Source organism: Fringilla coelebs (assembly GCF_963513975.1).
Source record: "Fringilla coelebs genome assembly, chromosome: 6".
Taxonomy (NCBI): Eukaryota; Metazoa; Chordata; class Aves; order Passeriformes; family Fringillidae; genus Fringilla; species Fringilla coelebs.
Window position 1 is genome coordinate 7,253,833 of NC_140034.1, and position 23,014 is coordinate 7,276,846.

A 23,014-nucleotide genomic window follows, 5' to 3' on the forward strand; every position below is an offset into this window, starting at 1 on the left:
GAAAGGCCTCACTTCTAAAATCCCTTGTCCAAAAGTTTTATTAATACCATAAAGCCAGGAGGTTGGAGGGGTGGGTGATGCCATCTGAATCATTGTGAAACAAGGCAAGAGTCCTAGTTTTAACACACTGATGTATTATGAAATCTGAATCTATACACTGATACTGTTTTTGAAGGTAAGGTTAAAACTAAAGTTTTGTAAACATATTCCCATGGGCTAACTCACTATGACTGTTAAGGTTGTTGTTAACACAACGTAAGAATCTTGTAATGTTCTGTAATTTGCTCTGCAAATTACTTCTATTTTGCTAACTGTAAATTAACTTTTGCTTTTTTCATGCTGTTGGAAAAGAGCTGGAGAAAGTGGTCCAGCTTGAGCTGCTAGAATTGCTCACTTTTCACTCAACATTCTTAACTATTTGACCAAATCCCCATTTTCCCTTGCCTGTTTCTTTATGTAAGGATTGCAGTCAGTGGTGTGTAAATTTCTGTATGTAATTTGTTTCTGGTTGAGCTTAGCTTTTAAAACTTCAGCTCAGGTAGAAATATATTTCATAGAAACGCATGTTTGCAGAAAATAGTTTGTTCTGTAGATTCATGTTCATACATAAACTGCATCTTATTCTGACAGATGTAGTCTTTTTTTTCTTTGCTAAATGATTTCACATAAAATGTGATTGAAGAAGCACAATCATCCCTTCAGATGATTACAGTTCACATAACTGTTCATGCTACTCTCTGTGCACAGGACCTGAAATTAAAAGCAGCTGAGCAGAAAAGCCTCATTGACTTTATTGAGTCGTGTGTGGAAAAAATGCAGCCACAGTTTGAGGACAGCGTGACTCCAAAATCAGAATCCAGGTACAGAATAACACAATCAGTTACCAGATTCAGTGATGTGAAACTGCCTAAACTTGCTGAAGTGGCACCCCTGGTTCTGTTTTTTGGTTCTGCGTGCCTTTAGAAGAAAAATGACAAAAGCTTGGGGCTTCAACAGTCCAGAGAAATGGAGGCTCATTTATGTGACAGCCTCTGTGACACTGAGCTGACTCCAGAGTTCAGGATCTTGCTAGCAGACATGACTGACACCTGCCATGAGCTAAATCAGGCCTGTCTGTTGGCAGGTTGGGTCCCTCTGTTCACAACCATGACTCTACAAATGCACAGACACACCCAACCAGTGTAAAGGCAGCAGCTTTGAAAAAGGGGACATTGGGATCTGGCACCTTCCAGCACAAAACCAGGACTGCCTACAGGACTGTGCTCCCCAGGTTGTCATTTCAGAGCTGGAGGCTGCCAGCAGGCCTCTGGCATATTTCATGCAGAGGGGAAAGTCCAAGTTTATCAAAGCTTGGATTAATAATCATACATGCACTTGGTTTCACTTTGCTTTTGAGGCAGGAGCAAGAGAAACTAATCTTATACAAGAAGCCTAGTTTTACTCTGCTTCAGTAATTGGCATTCTAACAATGTTTTCTCAATGCAGCAATGGAGAAGGTGACTCAAAGAGCAAGCAGGCTGATGCCACCTTAACTCCAAAGGATCAAATGGGTAATAAATGGCAATATTTACAACAGGAACTCTCATCAAAGATGAAATCTCCTCTCTGCCAGCTTGTGGAACCTCAGGTTTGTTTGAGTTCTATAAAAGAGTCTGATAGTGTAGATAGCAATTAGTGTATCTTTCTGTCTCATAGTAGCATGGCTCTCCATCAGATAACTGAAATCTGTGCAAGGGTTCTCCAGAGGAGATTGTTACTGCACAGTGTTTTCATAATTGTCTTTTAATTTCACTTTGAGGTAAATCATGTGTCTGAAGTAGTGACTGCTGAGCACAGTGTGGGAGCACTTAGGTAAATCCCTGTGGTTAATTTTCAGAGTAGATGTTATCTGCTTACTTCTTCCAAGAGCACTGAGGTAGTTATCCAGCAAGCTCACAGCTGGTTCCCGTGGATGTGGGTGAAATCTCAGTTCCCACAAGTGAGAACATTTTGGTCAAAGCAAATCTCTGGCTTAAATTTTGTTCTGCCATTCACCATTGTGTTCTCTCGTTCTCACACATCAAAAAACAGAGTTTGAGCTGTGTGTTCTGAACAGACTTTAGCTGCTTGGATAAAACTATAATTCCTGTTATTAACAGTTTTGTTCATACTAAATTAGAATTATTAGATTTTCTGTCCTCTGGAATTGCTCAATACGTGGAAGAATATCAGACATGATGAAGGATGAATGTCACCTCTTCTTCAGGCAAGACTTACCCTGCAGTGGGCAGTAGGGTTGCCTTAACCCAAACTTAGCTTTAGCCCATAAAGCTGGGAATCAGAGGCTCATTTTTTAGTCAAGCTCCCATCAAGGCATAGCCTGCCTAACTTCTGCCAGTGAAAAGGGAACCCTTGAATCTTTTAATGCTTTTTGACAGGAGTGTTATTGTGTTGCCCATAGCCTGTCTTCATTTGAGCTGTTCTTCTAATTGCAATGTTCTTTTTCCAAATGTTAGATCACAACGAAGATGAACGTGCTGCCTCGAGGCACATTTTCAGGTGCAGGAACCCCAACTGTGGAAGAGCTGAAAACTTACACTGTCCAGCTGGGAGACCTAAGCCAGGAAGCAAATGTGGTGCATGCACAGGTAAAAATGGCATGTCCTAATCATTGCAAAAAAACCCCAGGGATTCTAGACATAAGACAGTGTTTGGACACTGAGAAACAGCAACTAATCCTATTATTGCAAATGGAATTCACTGTAGTGAGCTTTTGTGTTGGGTATGGACTGTAATGTAGAAGTAGGTTGAGGATTTTGAAAGGAAACATTCCAAGTTCTCCACTATGATTCTTCTGTCTGAGTCCAAAAGTTTGTTAGTGTGGGTAAAAATCCTCAAACTGCTAGTATAAAGCAAGGAGCCTGTGAATGATTTCAGTAAATCTGCAGGATTTGAGCTGACAAGACAAACTTCTTGTGCTCATGCCTGAGATTAGAGACTGTAAGAGCACAGCCACTGTCCAGTGCATAGAGGGTCACTGTCTGCAGCTTTGGCCTTGACAGCTCTGAATGTTACATGCATGTATCCAAGTCTGACCCTCAGTATTTCATTAATTCCGTTTTAGTATTAGCTGAGCAAACCTCTAACCTTATTTGAGTGAATGAATCTTAGGCATGCCTTGGGTGAAAGTACTGAAAACTGGCTTGCATTTACCCAGGATAATGTGGCAGAGGAAGTCTCTTCCAATTTGGACAGAAAGTTGTTTGAGTTGCTTCTGGCAATCAGCCGGTGTTTGAATAACATGGAGGAGATGCTGAACACCTCTGTACTCTCCACTGAAGAGGCAGCTGTGCAGCAGGCTCTCTATGAGGTAACTGTCCCAAATCCTCTAGGGAAGGAGAAACCCCAGTGGATTTCTGTTACAGCAGAATATATATGGCCTGGTATTTCCTCTCTGTTCTACTGGCATTATTCAGGAATAACGCTGCCAAACAATTTTGTATTGCACAGATTTGGGCCTGATGCTTTTAACAATTATCGACTCTAGTCCTGCTGCCTCTTATAGGCAAGAGTCCTTGCACAGACCATTTTCACTCATTTTGTTTTTCTTTCCTTTAGACTCTGTCTGTGGAGCTGCAAAAACTTCATGCTGATCTGAGTGATAAAAAGGATGATCTTCTGAAGTCCATCAGCTGCGCTGGTGGGAGCACAGATGTGTTCTGCGAGTGCTTTAACAACCTGCAGGCACGGCTGGAACAAACTCAAGCTGCAACTGCTTCAAGGAGCAGCTCCATGAAAGCTGGGCTGGATCATAATAGCAATTACCTGGTACTCCACTGCCAAATGCACATCTTGTTTCACAGCATCTGTTAGGCTTGTCAGTGTTAATGCATTTGGGTTACAGATGAGCAACCTCTAATGGGCTTTCTTTTTTTCTTTTTTCCTTTTTTCTTTTTTTCTTTTTTTTTGCTACTTAAAACACTTGTCTTGGCATCTCAAGAAGCAGATTAATTTTTGCTGGTTTACAGTGCTGTTTGCAATGCTGACTGCCACAGAGGCCTGGATCACAGTAGAAAATTTGCATGCAGAAAGTATGGAAGTAACCTGGGATCTCATGCAGGCTGAGCTGCAGGCTAAAGCAGTTTCTGTGTGTAGGGACTAGGCCAAGGGGGGTTTCATATATTCTTTCAGCTGCTGTGTCCTCAGGAGAGGCAGGCTTCCCCCCTTGTGGTGCCATGTCTGACACTGGGCTATTTTTAGCAATGTATTGGAAGTTGATTTGAACCCACTGCATTTACTGTTCCTTTAGATTTTGTGCCACAGAAACATAAGCCAAAGTTGCACAAATTTTCCTTCTTTTGTTCTTTGTTGGAAAAGCAGACTGTGAGAAGCTTTTCTTTATATTCTTGTGATGTGTTAAGTCTAAAACTATTGCTGGAAAATATTCAGATCAGGTGTTTAGTCTGAACTAAGGAAGGAAGAGTCTGGTCTTTGAAATACAATTTGCAGTATCCAGCAAAACTCCAGTGTGCTCATTATCTGCAAGTCATCCTGGCCCTTAACTGCTGAATAATAAAGCAGCCCCTTTTGAGGAACACTGGGATGTTGTCTCCAAACAGCCACAGAACTGGTCTTGCAATGTTTATGTATGCAGAATCCATAGAGCTCCATCAGTCCCCAGTAATGGGCTCATTTTCCCATTTTCAGAAGAGAATAATTTGATTCTCTTCCCAGTTTCCCAAATTTGTACAGTCACAGAGGATCATTGTGACAGAGTAATCTGCTTCCTATATACTACACAGCCTCAGAATTCCCTTGTCCAATTACTGCTTTAAGCCCATAATGTATATGCTTTATTTGGTGGGGGTTTTTTTGTTTGTTTGTTTGTTTAAGAGAAAAAATGATGCATTTACTTTAGGAGGTAATAATTTTGTTTGCTGTGCAATTTTGTCTGGTCATTACTATACTCCTGTTAATGTGATATATTTCTGATGTTTGTTTCTTTTGCAGAATCAAACCAGGCTACTCTATGATCAGTTAACTGAGAAAAAAGCTGCTCTGCAACAATGCTTGAATGAACTATGTGGTCATAATGTTTCTGAACAGCTCCAGGTAATTTTATTTGAAGGAAATGAGAGGTTTTACAGCATTAGCTATTATTTCTAGCCTTCTGTAATTTGTGAAGTTTCATAATTTCTAAAGTTTGAGTCTAACTTCCGTTTTTAAAGTGGGAAAAGGAGAGAGTTCAGTATGTGCCATATTCACCATCACTACTTTTCCTTTTTTTTTTTTTTTAAGTACACCCCAGTCCATACTCAGACCTAATTCCAGACACTTTAGTGGTTGGAGTGGAGGAACCAGTCTCTCCTCAACCTCCTAGAGCAAATACCCTCCATGCAATGGCAGGGAAGAAGAGCTGCACATGTTATACCTTTTCTTATGCCTAACTATCTTTAATTTGTGGAAATAGGACTCTGGTATTTCCATCTTCTCCTGCAGCATTAGTGAGCACATTATCATATGGAGTTTGACCAGTTAAGCTATTTTCTTTGACCTTTATTGGGATTAGCAGAAAATTAAAAATTAACAGACTGTCCTCCCCAGAATGGTCATTGGCCATTTACCTACTTATCACCAAAGCAGGGAGGGTATTCTAAAGCTTTCTTTGTACAGGCTCATAACCTTGCTTAGAGGCATTACATTCTGCCAGACTGGGAGCTGTGTTCCCTGCTGAATTCCCTAGCAAGGACTGGCTATATTCTGTTAGGTAGCCACTCCTGGAAAAGGAATGCCAGAAGTACATAGCTTTCCTTCCTTCAGAGGGATCCTGCCTCAATCCCTGAGTGTTTCTCATTCATAAGGAAAACCTGTTTTCTGAGTCCATGATTCCTTTTAATGGCTGCTCTTGCATTAGTAAACGGAAAGGCATGTTGAATGTTGTCCTGAGACACAAGACCTGAATTCCCTTCCTGGCTGTGCTGTGTGAACACAGTAAGTTATGCCATGTTTTGTCCATTTAGTTTATAAACTCATTGGATTTTCTGAAGTGCTAGCACAGGAGAGATCCAGCCACTGGATTCACTGCACCACCAGTGATAATGGAAAGTTAATTGGAATGGAACTCTTCCTAACAGTTTATTTTGTCCTTCATTCAGAAAATTAGTGACTGTGCTGTGGAGCTGCAAAACTTTGAAAACCAAGTAGCAAAGTTGAGAGGCCATGGAGAAAGATTGCAGTTACCTATCACCTTAATCCAGGAAGCTTATAAATTAGAGGTAAGAGCACAGTACAGTTTCCACTTACTCAGCAAGGCTTGATTCTTCCAAGCAATGCATTTGCAGCATCAAAAGGCTGATGGTTATCTTGTATTCTCTGGGTTTGTGGGATTTATTTCTGTCCTTCATGGATCACTGCACAGTGTTTGCATTTTTAGGATGTTCTGGATGACATGTGGGGGATTCTGAAAGCAAAGTATGTGGAGCTGAACTCCCCTGCCATCAGTGAAAGCCAGTATGAGGACTTGCTTCGTGGGTTTGCAGAGCTGGTAGCTATTGGAAGAGAGAAGATGGCACAAGATCCAAAGCACCTAACAAAGAGCAGAGCAGCTCTGCAGTCTCACCTGAAAAATCACAAGGTATGAGGTGTTGTTCACAGCACTGCTCAGGTCAGCATAGCAAGGAGCACTGTTTTCTGGGACTGGTTTCTCTCCAGTATAGTGGAGGAGAGTGACTGGCTCATAGCAAAGATGAGGGACTGGTGTATGTGCAAAAACAAAGACAAATTTTTCAGTTGACTAAACAGTACCAGTTTTGGTGATTGAGTCAAATTTGGTGATTGAGTGAATGAGGTCAAATTGGTATTTCTGCTTACCTCAGAACACATAGCTGTGTAAGGAAAAGACATTTTTCTTACAGTTACCCAAAGGATTATTGTGTCCTGCCCACTACTTAAGCCTTAGAGCTCCTGCTGTGGGAGTGTGATCTCTCTTAGAGAACAAGCTGTAACTTGGGGTTTTTTTCCAGGATTTTTTCCACAACCTCATGACACGTATGGCTTACATGGAAGCATTTGCCAAGAGAGTGAGTCCTTCTGTCCTGCAAAAGAGAGAGGAATTCTGGAGAGAGCTGGTGAATGAGGTCAAATTGCTGGAGCAGAAGGCCTGCCAGTATGGTATACACTTAGAGAGCCTGCTAAAGGTAATAAATCAAAAGACACCCAAGAGTAAAACCTGGAGGGAAGGAGAAAAGTTGCATCTGGGGCAGCTCTTGTTCTACCAGTGATTCTTTGGCTAGTAGCTGTCCTTTCCTGATTCCACTGGACAGCAACAGTCCGTTTATTACTTATTATCTGTGTGTCAGTAAACCAGCTTTCTTCTTGAAAGTCTCTGGAAGTAGACACTTCAATATGTCACACTTTATGACTTCTTGCTGTAATTTCTGAGTGTCTGGACTGACAGAAGAGCCCTTTAAGGCAAAAAAAAATACCAGCCCCACTTTAAAATAAAACTTTAAAAAATTAACCAATAATCTCAGAGCATCCCTAGAGAATAAAAAATTGCATACAACGCTTTAAAATAAGAATCCTTAAAGATTTTGGAGAATGCACTATTAATTCATCTGTAGTGAAATAATGTCTCACTTTGATATTTACATATTATTCACTTATTTTTGTGTTGTTTCATTAAAGCAAGAGCTGCTGATGTTTTAGATGGCATTAAGGCCTGAGTCTGGTGTATTAAAATGCACATGGATGTGTGCTGTGTTAACAATTAAATGTATTTTTTAGGACTGGATGGTATTTGATGAGGAATGCCTGGTTTTCAATAAGGAGTTAGAAGCACTTGCCTCTGCATTGCCTTCTGTCAGTTTGGTTGAAGAAACTGAAGAAAGATTAATGGAAAGGATTGCACTTCTAGAGGTATTTATGTGTTTGTCACTGCTTTTATTTATGCATCAGTAGAACTGGCAGAAAATATTAGTTAGTATATGAGGAGATGATTTGCAGGGCACTGCCTCATCTCCTCAGCTGGGCATGGATGCAAGCTCAAAACTGACTTTTAAAAGTAGGAGAAGATTGGGCTGCTAATTTCAGACAGGGGCTACATATCCATTTTAGTGGGAGTAATGGATATAACTACTTTATACCTCAATAAGGAAAGTATTTTATATATTCACTTTGTAACTCTTCAAAGGAAAGTATTTGGGCTAAGGTGGATGTCGTGCAGGCTCCATGGACCCCAAGGACAGCAAGAGCCTTGGAGTGAACATAATGCCTCAGAATTCTCTGTAATGCAGAAATTGTTTTCATGCCACAGTGTAAAACCTGTGGAAAAGGAGTCTCAACCTAGTTCTTTCAAATATCTGAAAATACCAAATATTTGAACTCATACTTTAACACTGGTTGCAGCTGCATCTCTGATGACAGAGCTACATCTTTATTTACAATCTCAGCTCCAGCTGGAAATAATTTTATCAATGTTTTAAGCACATTTAAATATAAGGATATAAAAGCAGCATTTATGGTTGCTTTATAAAATTAAGAAGAAAGCTTTTCAGTAACCTTAGTAATGTATTTTCAGAGAGGGCTCTGCATTCCTCACAGGTGTGACCTTTCTCAGTCTTCAGAGGACACACTCTGTTACAGTTTTTTAAAATTAATAAGTGTTTAATAAAGTCAAATTAATGAGTGTTCAATAGATGATTAATGAGTTTAATAAAGGAAAAAAAGTACTATAATAATTTAATCTAGTTGACTGCAGGAAAGATATCACTGGGCATTCCCAGTGATACAGTAAAGCCCAAAGCCTTTGTAATAAATCAACTGTAGATGTTTAGTCCTAGTGGCCCTCTGGTGCTTTTGATTCCTGTTGCACTGAGACAAGAGACATGCAGAGTTTGCACAGCCATTGATGGGAAGTTGCCTGGTTTTCCTTGGCTTTTTGAGTTCTTCATTAGCTTTTCACTCTTAAGTCTTTATTTGTCTTTAAAGACTTTAGAAACAAAGCCATAAAGCTTCAGAAGATGTTTGGTGCGGGGTGAAACTGTGGAGCTTCACAGTTTCAAAAACAGAGCAGAATAAAATTCTCTAGGGCTTAATTCCTGTGATAGAAATACCCCCAGACCTTTGTTTTTTACTTAATGACTTCACTGTCCACTCTTCATTTCTCCCTGTCACCATTGTTCAATAATTATCCCAGCTGTTTCCTTCAAAACAGTGGTAACTTTTTTTCAAAATAGGATAGAGCCTGAAGGAGGAACAATAACTTTCAGGAGCATGGGAAGACAATAATTTTATGGTGGGAGCAGTCATATGTTTGGACAGTGCAGCCAGATCTGATAAAGAGTGTTTGTCCATTGCCTGAGGTCTTCAGGTGTCAGAAGAGCCCATCAAACCTTAACACAGTCATTCTGATAATGGATATAAGTGTGTTGAGATTTGTCTTGACCTCCCCAGAGGAAACAAACAAACAAAAGATAAACAAACCCACAAAAACCTGTCCCTTTTGCATGTAATGAATTAGAGATTCCTGGCATTTACAAAATAAAATACATTACAGAGGAGATGATTAAGAAGTTAGAACAAGTGAAATGTGTTTTTCTAGTTGTGTTTTGTCTTTAAAGTATTACTGCTTTGCAAACTTCCCATATTCTGACAGAAAATCAAAGGCAGTGTTGATGAAAAGCATGCCAGGCTGTACCAGATGGTGAAGGAAGGGAAGAAATTGCTGACTGCTGTGAACTGTCCAGAAATAAGAAGCCAGATTGGGAAGCTGGAAGAGCAGTGGTTGTCTTTAACCAAAAAAATTGGCCATGAGCTACAACGACTTCAAACATTACTGAAACTCCTGGTCAGGTGGGTCCAACACAAAAAAAAAAGTTTGAAGTATCAGCTAGACATTAGTTTGTGGGTTTTTTAAATAGGTGACAGCTGAAGCCGTGCTTCTGCAGGGTTGTGCAGCAGAGGTGCCAGAATAGCACGTGTCTTCTCACAGAGAAGACAACTTGGCTGAGAAATGTATCCAGCCTCAGCTAGAAATGTTTCTGTGTTTTGTTTCTCCTATAGCTACAACAGAGACTCAGAGGAATTGATGAAATGGTTGGATTCTGCTCAGCAGAGAATGAATTTTTGGAAGGAGCAGTCTCTCAATGTGTCACAAGATCTTGCCACAATCAGGGACAACATCAGCAGTTTGTTTGTAAGTCATTTCTGCTGCCAACTTTAGATAAGACATTGTGAATTCTGGTGCAAATGACCCTTTTGAGAAGTTTTTTTTGTTTGCCATGCCCTTGAGCCACCCACATAATACAGCCCTGAATGGCTGTGTGACCCAAAGCCACTCAACAGCTCACCCTGGAGTGTGGGCTCAGGGTACAGAGTGAAGGTGCTCACGCAAAGTCAGGAAAGAGAAACATGCTGAATTACATTTCATGTCTTCTCCTGCTCCCCTTGGATGGCTGGCCAGGAGGTTCAGCCCCACTGTGAGGCCAGAAGCAGCAGTGCACAGGGGGAAGGAAAAGGCTCATGAAGGTTGACTGGTAGATGTGAGCTGGCCAAAGGTCTGAGGACTGGGTTTGCTCCCTGGACCTCTGTTTGAAATGGGGATCAGGATATTCCCAGTCTGTGGGAGCAAAAGGTGGCATTCAGCGCTGTATATCGAGGTGGGCAAAAAAATGATTTATCTGCTAGAACATGTTTAGGTTTTCTGAACTTTGCCATCTTGATAAAATCTGTTTGTTGAGGCATTTCATCCCGTGAAAATATGGCTTGTCTTCATTTCAATAGATATATATAAATATTTTCTCCCTCTTAAATTTCTCCTGTGCACCCCAGACATTTTCTAAGGAAGTTGATGAAAAATCTTCCCTGAAGTCATCAGTAGTGAGCACTGCCAGCCAGCTCCTCCACGTGAAGCAAGCTGATACTGCAGCACTTAGGTCATCCTTGGCAAAGTTTGAGCAAAAATGGGGAGAACTGATTACACAGCTCCCAGCCATCCAAGAAAAGCTTCACCAGGTGAGTGAGAAACTCTACTGCCATCTCTCAGTTCAAGCTAAATATGCTAAAATGCTGCTGCTGGAATTCAATTGACTTTTTCTGAATTAGCTGTGCCACACTTTCAGAATGACCCCAGTAGTTTACTGCGGTTTAAATATAGCTGTATTCTTCCTGAGCTGTTTTACATATATTCATTATCTTTATGATTTTGCATGGAAGTCTGTTTCTTAAAATTAGAAAGAATTACTTAAAATTAGAAAGAATTTTATTTCAGATTCATGAATTCTAGAACTGAAGTCACTCTGGAGCACAGGGCTCATTTTCAAGTTCATGCCCCAATAATGCGATTATAGTGCCTGAGCCTTTCTAAAAATAAAAATGCCATTTCCCTTGGTATTTCTGACAAGTAGAGTGTAGAGGATTCATTATATGCTTTACCTCAGCTTCAGATGGAAAAGCTTTCATCACGGGAAGCTATTGCTGAACTAATGGCCTGGCTGGATCATGTGGAACAGCAGCAGGAACATGAGGAGCCAATAAATTCACAACACAGTGCTGCCCAGGTCAAGACCCTCCTTCAGAAGTACAAGGTAAATGGGAAACTGTGAGTCCAGGCCTGCTGTGAAAAGGATGGAAGCAGCCTACAGGCACTGTCATACCCTTCCCCTTGCTCTCAAGAGGGTTCCTCAGTCTGAAGTGTGCCGTAACATCCTCCTTTATAAAACCTTGTGCTTCCATGACACACAAACCACTGCCTGTTCTGCAATACAGCCTCTGCCTGCTGGGCTGTAATCTCCTTTTCTCATGCTGTCCCATCTGTCTCATCTGCTCTAAAATGTGACGAGCAGGAAAGCTTTCCTTCCTTTGGAGGACAGACTCTGTGTTTGTGCTGTGTTCTAGTCTGTCTTTTAACAAGGAATACCCTAATGCAGCTCCATAACCTGAATCCATTTAACATTTTGACTAGAGAACAGGGGGTTTGAGTATTATGGGTCCTCAAAAGAAATAACCTGCCAGGTAAAGAGGGACAAGATGAACATCCCTGCAGAGAGGCTGCAGCAGACTCTTTACACTGTTCAGATATTGGAGCATGAGTGGCAGGGGCTGATTGCTCCAGCCACAGGGAGGATTCAAGCTGTGTACTCCAGGGATGCCAGGGAGCCCAGCCTCAGGGCATGAATCCCCACAGAGCCCTGTTTTGCTCTGTCCCTGCTCAGGGCTCAGACAGGCTGACAGTTCCCAGTCTGCAGCTGCAGCTCTCAGCCGCTTTGGTGCTGTACATAAGGCAAGTGCCAATGCAAGCATTTCTTTCCAAGTGCCTTGGTGTAGCACATATATGACATTTTGTTCTGTATCAGTTGGATTTGGCAGTTAGGACATGTAGGTGAGGTGCTGCTCTTAACACTTGTGTTATTTAGAGGTGGGTTTGTAGGTGTACCTTTTGCACTTGTCAGCAAGGTGGAGTTGTGTGTGCTGAGAAGAAATCTGGGATGACAGTCACAAATTCCTAGAGGGAAGCAGCTGTGGCTGCTGTGGTATTCCCTGGTGACTTTTCTGAGCATTACTGAATAAATATGGAGCCCTTTCCTACTCTCTTCTAATGCCCTCTGAAATAAAAAGACATTCCCTTATGTTTTCACTTTGCATGTAGTTTCTCACTTCTCTCTCTGCACAAGAGATGCTGATGCTGGAGGACACTTTTTCCTCTCAGATATTCTGATATTTCATTCTGATACCAGATGTTTTGTTAAAAAGAGTAGAAGCTCATGCTTCATTTTCCTGTGGGTTGCAGGAGTGTGGGAAAGCCTTGGTCTTGGCCTAATCTGGGCCCATGGCAGTGTGATGGTTTTGTCCAGTGGATTAAGTACAGGGTCTGGTACCCCTGGGTTTTGTATCCTGCTCCATCTCTAGCCTGTTTTTACCTTGAACTAACCATGTAATGATAGAGATTTTCTGCAGAAATTTCAGTGGATGGAAACAGCTGCACAAATACAGAATGGTAAAATTTGAGAATTATTCTTACAGATAAGTCTCTTTCAGAAGAATATTTTAGGTCGTGATTAAAACAAAGCCGTCAACGCCCCATTACCACACCTTGAAGCATCATTGGAACCATTGTGATTAAAACTACAGAACTAATTGGCTTATGTTTTTGTTCTTTCTCTTTTTTCCCCTGCAGGAATACATGATGGAAATGAACTTTAAGCAGTGGATAGTAGATTTTGTGAACCAGTCCCTGCTGCAGATGAGCACCTGTGATGTGGAGAGCAAGCGCTACGAAAGGACAGAGTTTGCTGAGTGCCTGGGTGAGATGAACCTGCGGTGGCACCGCCTGCAGGCATCCCTCAACAGAAAGGTTGGACTGAGCTCCCATGGCTTTCTCTCTTACAGCTCTGATTTTGCCTGTGCCATTGCTCTGTATTAGGGATATATCAAGCTACCAGCAGTTTTCCTGTTGTAGCCTTTGGATTTGTGCAAACAGTGATTATTAAGTAAGTAGTGTTGACAGCCACGTTCAGATGGGGACATATGAACCTCCTGAACAAGGCACAGCAGGGATCAGTTCCCATCCCTGCTCCAGCCCTCCTGGATCACTGGAAGTGGGTTCCTCTGTCAGTGTCCTCCTCCTGCAGTAGTTAAATATGCTTTCCCAATGCAGTGCTTTGAAGGTCAGCAGCTGAAAGAGTCAGGTCTACATGCAGAATTTTCCTATCAGCGCATAATCTTGTTTCTCTGGAGAAAATCTGTTTCAGGCAATGCCTCAGAATTATTCTGTTCTAGTGAGGCTAGAAATAATCCATGCATCCAGAATTAGATGCTGCTGCTTATGTGCCCCAACGCCCAGAAAAGCTGGTGTGACTCATGATATGGAAGAAACACTGGGGAGCTTAGAATCCCAAAATGCAACCATGAATCTCCCTACCAACACATTTCTTCTTTCATCTCTGTGTCTCAATTTGTACAGCTTTGGGAGAAGCTGGTCGTTCTGAATCCAGATACAAAGACTCCTGGTCAGGTGGAAAATTGCCAATGTTTTTTAGTTCAGAAAGTCTTTCAGAAACACTTTTAAGTGGAAATTTCATTTCCCCTACAGTTGAAAATTCCCATGATGGAATTTCAGTTTTGTTGGGGAAAAGGTTATCTTCTCTACCATTTTCATGAAATTCAGTTCCAGGATTTAATGGATCCTCAGGACCAAGATTGAAGATAGGAAACTTGAGGTCCCTTTCTTATTAGTAGCCTTGTTGGTGGGTTTTAGTGAGAATGATGTTTTTCAGATTACATATGAATGTGTCCACATAGCTCAGGCTCACCCAACTTGTCAGGTCTCCCAGCTCCAGAACACACACTGCCTTGTTTCTTCCAAAGGAAAAGGTCAGATCCTAAAAAGCCTGCAAAATTTTTTAGGTTTTCCTTTCAAAATATATTCTCTAAAGAGTATTTTCAGTATGGATTTTGTAATGTCTAATTTTGTCATGGAAGGCAAAGCCCTGTTTCTGCCCACTTATGGGTTTAAGTAAGTTACAACATTTCTGTAACTTTCAGATACAAGACCTGGAACACATTTTGGAGGATATTACTGAGAATGAGAACAAAGCCCAGACTCTGCACAGCTGGCTGGAAGCTCAGAGTGATCGACTGAGATCCTTGCAGACCCCAGCAAGTCTGATCTCTGCACAAAACACCTTAGATGATTGCAAGGTAAATCGTTACATGAGTGGTATTACTGTAAAAGCCCAATTTAGCAAACTTTGCTGACTGCAGACTAAGGAACTGCACAGATTTTAACAGAAAGAAATGTAAAGGAAGTTGCCATTTCCCAGAAGAATTTTCCAGTGTCATTTTAATTAAAGCATGTTGCATTCAGGTGATAAAGAGCCAGAACCACTTTTAATGTGAGTGACTATTCTGTGGTTTTTTCCACCAACTGAAGATGCATCTGCTGTTGCTTCATGGTATTTGGAGTGTCATGCAGCAATATTGTATTCTGAGATTATTCCAATAGAAGTAGTTCTCAGTTCAGCACAGCCATGGCAGAAATTACAAATTCCATTAGTTTGAAGAGTTCTGTGATGGAAGTGTCATGGAAGCTACTCAGTCCCATTTGGAGAAATAGCAACCCTCTCTACTTCTGCCCTAGACTATAGTGCAGTCTCTCTGCATCAGCCTCAAGGATCTGGGTGTCCTTTGTCATGTTTTTCTAGGCATCAGACCCCTCAAAATTAATACAAGTGGCATCCAGCTAATAATTGGTTCCTGTTACTCTGACAGTCTGTTGTTTTCATTCAGTACAGTGTTCCCTCTCTATTTTTTGACATGGAATATTTGTTCTTTCATTGCCATGGTTACATCTCTCTCTTGTAGTAGGCTGCTTTTATTGTCTGGAGTGCTCTGTTACACACTGAGTTACTTGCACCTCTGAAAGTGTGGAGGAGCCAGAATGGAAGAAAGGCACAAGTGTAGCTTGGTCTAAACACTCACCTGCTCTAAGCAACACACAGTGCTAGGATACAGGTGGCTAAAATGTTTAATTAAAATTCATTTGGTCAATAAAAATAAGGTCCAAATTTAAAAATGTTTTGGGGATGATCATTGAGAGATGAAAAAAGGTCATGGCTTTAAGTGTAGCACTATAGAAAAATGTTGTGGCCCATTGTGGTAGGGATGGTTCCTCACATTGTAAAGAGCTCCCTGCTGAGCTTTCCCCCAGCATGTCAAGACTCTTATAATCTTGCTGGTTGTGCTGGGGAAGGAGTCCCAGCATCTCCATTCATTGGAGATACCTGGGATCATTGTTCTCACTTGATTTCACTGGAGTTGATTTCAGTGGCAGTTCTGCCATGGAGGTCCCTCTGAGTAAAGGGACAAACTGAAAATAACTTTCTAGAAGTTGTTAGGATGTCAGGGACTTGATCATTGCAAAACCAGTTCCTGTTGTACCTTTGCATGACTGAAGAATTGCACAAAATTGGTCTTAAAGCAGGAATGTTTACCTAAGCTCCTCACACAGAAGTTTTTTTCTATGGTCTCAGTAAAATATCTTATTTATCTTTGGTTTTTTCCCCCCATTATTTAGGAGCTAGAAAATCAACTCCTGGCTAAATCCAAAACTCTGGATGAGCTCAAAGAGAGTTTGGTTTCGAACGGTAGTGCAGAACAAACCCCAGAAGCCCAGTCTCTGAGGATAGCTGAGCTGTGTGAAATGAAGGACAGCATTGTAAACCAGGTAAAAGCCTTGCTTGTGTTCAGGTTTCCTGCACTGCATGTTCTGACCACCAATGTCATTAATCTTCTTCGTGGGATGGCAGGAGCTGGTACAAAAAAGATGCAAAGTATTCTTTACTCCTTACCTTCCTATGAATTCCATTTTAAGTCTTAACTGTAAAGGAAATTAATGTATTTCCAAAGTTGAGAGAGGAAAATTAGTCTGATCTTGAAGCAGTTTGGGTACAAGAGGACGAGGAACAGCTCCCCATCTGCAGTTTAAGAAAATAAAGAGCTCTGCTATTTTTCTGTCAAGCTGCAAATGGAAACCTTAAACTCTCTTACTTGATCTCCTTCTCTTTCATACCCTGTTCTTTCTCCCTTGTAGTGCAACTGGTGGAAGCTGCCCACTCTGGCCCTGTTCTCACTGCAGCTTTCCCACCTCCCAGTTCTCTTTCATCCACACACCAGGGTGGCTTTTGCCATCCTCAAATCCTGTGTAGTTTCCAGTTGCTTTAAGGAGAGTCTGGCAGATTGGTTTCCCATGCAAACTGACTCCCCAGCAGTTTGTATTTATAGTCATAATAGCTTTATAATTAGAGCTGATTTTTTTTTTTTAGGTGGATGTAATTCATAGGTGCAGGAGATATAATAATGAGTGCATTTATAGAGTTAAATTTGTGCTAATAAAGAACCATGTACTGTAGAGAATTATACATGATGGAGCAGTTGTGTTTCTAGTTAAGAATGCTTTACACTTTTTATTATAGATTCCTTGCCTTTTTTCCTCAGAACTTTGTGAAACCTGAACCCTTTTGTTTGAACTCTTCCACAGGAGATGTCGATCCATATTGATCTGCTGTTTCTTGATTTAGGTTTCAGCAGAAAGGATGTGACTGTTTCTTACCAAGAAAGCAGGAAAATTTATGTTTATGTACATGATGAAAGTTTTTCCTTCTGATATATAGCTGGGGATCGAAATTGGCAGAAAAAAGCCTGGTGCTTTTTTCCTTCTTACAGTCACCGTGGGTCATGTTAATTTTAGGGATTTTGTGACTGAAGTACCAAAGTTACAAACTCTGTGGGATGTTCTTGGGGCTGAGCTGTCTGTGTGTGCAGTGAAACAGCGAGTGCAGGTTCCTTCCCACGGGTGACTGCTCACATCAGAGCCAGGCAGAGATTTCTAATACAGGGCTAAGGAGATGGAATACCTTGATTAAATTGTCCGTGGGTTGAGCTCAAGCCTGTGAGTCTGTGGCCCTGAGACATTTCCTGGGAATGATGTCTTTCCATCTTCCTTGTGTGGGCAGTAATTAGCTACAGGCTACAAAAAGCAATTAGAGATTCCTCCCACCTGTACCATGATTCAAAAGAGAATAGGGATGATTAATCCACCAGCCTGTATGTGCCTGAAACTCGGGTACTAGGATAAAATTATCTTTGCAGTGTATTTAGGGTGAACTACAGCGTGGACATTTTTTCATCTTCCATTTTGTGCCTGCATAGTCAGAACCAAAGTTTGGCATCAGGCTTTTGTCTCGTGGAGATGTGGTTGTTTGTCTGCCTGATTTTTATGCTTTTCTCCAAGCATGACTCAAAATAGGTATTGAGCTAGGTGAATGTTCTGTCTGACCCAGGACATGCCTTATGTACTTCCCTTAAACAGAAGGATAAAAATGATTGAAGGAGGATTGTGTTTGTGTGTTTGCAGTGGCTAGGAGCCTGTGGCAAATGGAAGCCATGCCTGCCCCTTGTAGATTTGACAACTGTAATAATGAAAGAGAAAATAAAGGGGATATCTATCATTAATGAAAGGGACAGGAGATAAAGGGAATATCAGTCATTTAATTTGTATGAGAATCCTGAACTTGCTAGCCTGGGGTCCAGGTGGGCCTGCATTATTAGAGCACAATAGCATAAGAGGGCTGACAACTCTGAGGGTATTGCAGTGGCTTCTTCCATGCAAACCAATTTCTATTCAAATTGTCCTTGAAAGGAAACTGGATCACTGGATCAAGCTATCTGCTTCCTAAGAAGATCAAGGCTTTCAACTTCCTCCTGCTTCAGGTTGATTTTGGCAGGAAGAAATAAGCAGTTCATTATTTCAGTACTTCCTGGGGGGTTCTGGCAGAATAGTGCCACCTTGACCTCCAGTGAAATTTTGATTTCCAGCAAATTCTTACACTTCACTTTAGATATGATTTACTGCTTTTTTTGAAGCCTGCATAATTCCTTACCAAAAGTATTGTAAAATACTCCAACTTGGAAAATTCTTGTGGATTGTCATGGATTGAGCATTGAGTTTAGACTTCTAAGTCAATTTAAAAGTGATTTATATATCAGGACTACCCAAGAAATATTAACACAAATGGTTTATCTGCAGGTTGCACAGCTGAAGGCCTCAATGGAGTCAGTGCTGGAGCAGTGGAGAGCATATGATGAAATTTATGTAGAAGTCAGCTTGATGACAACAAGATATTTGTACTGCATAGGCCAGTGCAAACCTTCTGAGGAAGAAGCTTCATTGGAAGCTTTGAAAAAACAGGTCAAAACTCTCCAGGTAAAGTTGTCTTATTTTTCTGTACTCTCTTCTTTCCCTTTAGGCAAACAAACTCCAGAGAAAAAGACAGAAAAAATTATCTGGGCAACTTTTTCTTTATTATAATGACACTGAAGTTAGTGCAATATTACTGGTTATTTTATCTCCAGAGGCACTTAGACTTCTTATTTTATGTAGTGCATAAGTTCAACTTGAGTGCAGTTTAGGTACAAGGAAAAAGCCACCAAGTCCTCATGCTCCCTTGCACCTTGTATTGATGCTGAGCCTGGCATTTCTGCTTGCCCCAGCACCAGTCCAGCTATCCTGTCACCCTCCAGAGAGCTGGAGTCCCCTGCACAGCCTCTGAATGAGTCAGAATGCCAGACATAAATAAAGGCTCTGGTTCCTCCTGCTGCTCCGCTTGGCTGTCCAAGTGGAGCATCTGGATTAGGCACTTAGGCTGCCCCTGGGTCTGGGCATTTCACAGCTCTGGCTAAAATCCCCTTTCCTGGCTCTAAATGAGGCTGTGCAAGCATTCCCTGTTTTCCTGTAAATAAGGCCTGAATTGGGTTTTTTTGAGTTGTATCAGAGGTGGTGCAGGACAGACTGAGGCTGTGAGTGCTGGGTGTGGGACTCTTGGCAGTAAACCCTGCACAAGTCCTTTCCACCCTCACCTGGGCTCATGTTATAAATAAATGGAAGTGGGCACCTTCTCATCTCCTTCCTTCAATCATCCTGTTTCCTTTTAACCTGGAGCAGTTCACAGATATTCTGTGATGGCCTATATCAGGAGGAGGGGGAGCTTGCAGCTGAGGGCAGGAGATATCCAGACAAGTTTACTCCCAGTAGAAACAGTGGCTTAAAATAAATTCTTTTTGGTTTCTAGCAAATTCATTTATTCAGTTCAGAGGTGTGGACTTGCTAAATGAGCTTTTTCTTTAACAGCCAATAAATTATCTCAGTTTAAAACAGATCTCCTGATTTTTTTTTTCCTATTTCACCTCTCTTAGCTTCCTGATTTTTAGGAATTGGTGTTACATTTTCTGCAAACATTTTAATCTGTGCTGCAGAAGTATGGCATTATTGCTGCCCTATCCCTCCTAATCTATAGGGAAAGTTACACTTAGGTCATTTATCCCCCACAATTAATTGCAATAATCCATTTTGCAGGCTCTTCAGGATGAATCAGAGAACAGTGAAGAAAGTTGGGCCAAGCTCCAGGCTGCTGCCAGTACCCTGAAGAAGAGCTGCTCCCCCTCCTTTGCAGAGATTATTGACCAGAAGTGCATGGAGGCACACACTAGGTAAGCCTGCAAAATCAGACCCCAGTTATTAGTATTTAAAAAACCCAAGTTGTTGAGGCAGGATTCAAACATCTGTCAGATTTTCAAGTCTGTACTGATGCATATCACCTACATAAGGGCATCTGTGTGAGGAGTGGAATCACAGAATCATGGAATGGTTTGGCTTGGAAGGGACCTTAAAGATCATCCAGTTTCAAGCCCCCTGCCATGAAAAAGGACACCTTCCACCAGACCAGGTTTCTCCAAGCCCCATCCATCCTTGAACACTTCCAGGGATGGGGAACTTCTTGTACCTTTTACCTGAATGCTTTTCATGTGATGGCTCCCACAGCACAAACTGTGGCTTTCAGGAACATGGGTGTGGATGCAAAGCAGCTCCCTAGGGAATCCTATGGCAAATCGTATTCTGCAGGAGAACCTACTGGGAAAACACTCTCAATCTTTTGATATTTTGGCAGGTGGAACTCAGTAAATGAAGACATGACAGATCAGCTGCGGGCAGCACAGGCAGCTCTGCAGCTCTGGGAGCCCTTTGATGCTCTGTGCTCTGAGACAGCAGCCAAGTTACAGCAGTACAGCCAGCAGTGTGCTCAGCTCTTGGATGCTCACGTGCCTGAGGAGAACTCCATAGAAACCCTGGAGCAGAGGATACAGGAGATGAAGGTACATGAATAAGTTTCTGCTGCTGGGTACAAACCAAGATTTATTTTTGAGAAACAAGGGAAAAGAATACCAACAATCCAGTAAGTGGAAAAGATAAAATCTGTGGGTTTCTCCCATGAACAGGCACCTTTGTATTTCCTTTAAGCACTTTGACCAGAGACCAAGAGCTAGTGTATGGTGAGAAAAGAGCAGAAGGGAGTCATATTCCATCTCTGCCACTTTCTGCTCTACACAAAAGATCAGGCCTGTGTTGGAAGGAATCACTGAAAGAAAAATTATTTATCTTATAAATAGGGGAGGAGGAATAATATCTACAAGAACAATAGCTGAGGGAAAAAAGAGCAGTTTTCCTGAGCACATCATCATCCTGAACTCTTCCACAGCCTTCAAATTGTTTTTAATTGGATTTGGTGCTGTGTTTTGGTCTGGTGTGATGAGTTCACAGATTGCTGAGCTCATTAGATTATTGTAAATGTTTTTGGCTTTAGGCAAATGAGATCTCATGCTGAAACCACACGGCACGTTGGACTCTCTCGGGCAGCAAAGCTGTCACTAGGTTCTGCCATTTTTGGTTTCTTCAGACTGTGATAAAGAAATATAATAATCCTTATGTCAGGACAGAGCAGTGATTAATTGTGCTTTATGAATCTCTAGCCATGAATTGGAAGAAGTCCAGAGTATTCCATTTTGCACGTGGCCTTAAATAAGAAACTTTACATTACAGGGAAAAGAACTCATATATATTTCTTTGTCAGAAAAAACTGACAGCAGCAAAGTCTAGATCAATTTTTTTTTACTTTTTTCTGATGTACTAATGGCAGTGACAGAAATTCACCATTATGTCAGCAAAAAGGAATTGCATTTTCTGGACATTTTTGGGAAGAGTGCTACACCTTCTAAGCAAGGCATTGCCACCTGAATGCCATTAGCACTGTAGATCTTGTCCTGGTGTTTGTGGGTAGAACACATGGAATTTATTGTTGGTTTTTTAAAGTGGTGAGTTAAAAGAATGGGGATCAATGAAATGGTGTATGAGTTCTGTGTATTTGAATATTCATGTGCACAACAAAATTTTATTTTAATCCCTCTAATCTTTTCCTCTCTATATATTAGGAAAAATTATGGTTTTATGGGTTGTTGTGACCACAAAAAAAAAAAAAAAAATTCTTATATAGAGAAGAGGAAATCAAAATAGGTTCTTTATTAAATGGCTGGAGTGGTGTTATACAACATGATCCTTTCAAAGAAAGAGGTCAGGAAGCAAGGACCATTTTGCTTCTTAGGGAAATGTGTGTGTTCTTTGCTCATTATTCTCAGAAAAGACAATACATAGTGGCAAATTTCAGGGGATTTCATGGCTAGAAGTAAATTTTACTTGTCAAAAAAAAAAGAAAAAAATCAAGTACATAGAATGAGTCTAAAATTACTCCCTTTGTTCCTGTACTGCCTTTAGAGTATAATTTTATAGCATCTTTCTTAGTAAAGGGGAACAAATGAAACCAAACCCATAGTCCTCAGTCACTGAGGGATCCAAAGTACTGGTATGGCTGTAACTGAATAGCATTCCTCATCTGCAGCATGGGCCAGTTCCTCTATCTTGTAGTGTACAAACATCTTGTAGAGAGGGATATCCCAATTTCCCTCCCTGATTCCCTCTGGAGCAGCAATATCCCACTGCCTGAAGTCACTGGTGTTCTATTGAACTTTGAACTGTGCCTTTCCCAGCACTGCACTCAATGGATGCAATTCCCATTATCCTCCAAGTAAAAGACTGAAGTTTTCACCACAGCTGAGCTTGGCTCCCAGATGGGCTCAACAAAAAGAGTTTAGTTACAGCAACAAAAGATACCAAATGAAAGTGGCACATGAATGATGATCTGATTCATTTACTGACTTTTTTTTTCCCCTTTCCCCTTTTCTCGTCAGAATTTACAGCATGGACTTCAAAACCTCGCAGGATGCCGAGCCCAGATTTATTTGCAGGCTGACAGGATAAAACAGCAGGCTGGGACAGCTGCTGAGGCCATTCTGATGGAGAAGCTGCAGCCATTCCAGAGAGCAACCTATTTGGAAAAGATGTTGCAGAGGAAGTTAGATGAACTTCAGGTAGTTTTTTTCTTTTAATATTAAATTAGCTGTTAGTGTGGGGTAACTTCACTTGAGTCCTGTGTGAGTCACATTCCTCATTAGAGCACTACAGTTCTTGAATTGAAGTTTTAATTCATTAAAACTCAGCAGGATGATGATAAACTATATAAAGAAATAATACCTGAAGCCAGAGGGACAGGTGAAGGATTTCACCCTTACCTGCTTGTGTTGCTCTAACAGC

The 23,014-nt window shown here is 41.2% G+C and overlaps 1 protein-coding gene across 1 annotated transcript in view; it reads left to right on the forward strand.

Annotated features, from left to right (window-relative positions):
• SYNE2 (spectrin repeat containing nuclear envelope protein 2) overlaps positions 1 to 23,014 on the forward strand; it is a 175,898-nt gene that overhangs the window by 106,624 nt on the left and 46,260 nt on the right. Inside the window, 21 exon segments of the mRNA XM_084208589.1 lie at positions 748 to 860; positions 1,486 to 1,627; positions 2,496 to 2,627; positions 3,197 to 3,349; positions 3,598 to 3,807; positions 4,990 to 5,091; positions 6,135 to 6,254; positions 6,413 to 6,613; positions 7,002 to 7,175; positions 7,765 to 7,896; positions 9,635 to 9,831; positions 10,042 to 10,174; positions 10,810 to 10,992; positions 11,418 to 11,564; positions 13,154 to 13,330; positions 14,521 to 14,676; positions 16,052 to 16,201; positions 18,563 to 18,739; positions 19,889 to 20,022; positions 20,481 to 20,685; positions 22,612 to 22,791. Of these exon segments, the coding sequence (XP_084064715.1) occupies positions 748 to 860; positions 1,486 to 1,627; positions 2,496 to 2,627; positions 3,197 to 3,349; positions 3,598 to 3,807; positions 4,990 to 5,091; positions 6,135 to 6,254; positions 6,413 to 6,613; positions 7,002 to 7,175; positions 7,765 to 7,896; positions 9,635 to 9,831; positions 10,042 to 10,174; positions 10,810 to 10,992; positions 11,418 to 11,564; positions 13,154 to 13,330; positions 14,521 to 14,676; positions 16,052 to 16,201; positions 18,563 to 18,739; positions 19,889 to 20,022; positions 20,481 to 20,685; positions 22,612 to 22,791 (3,318 nt within the window).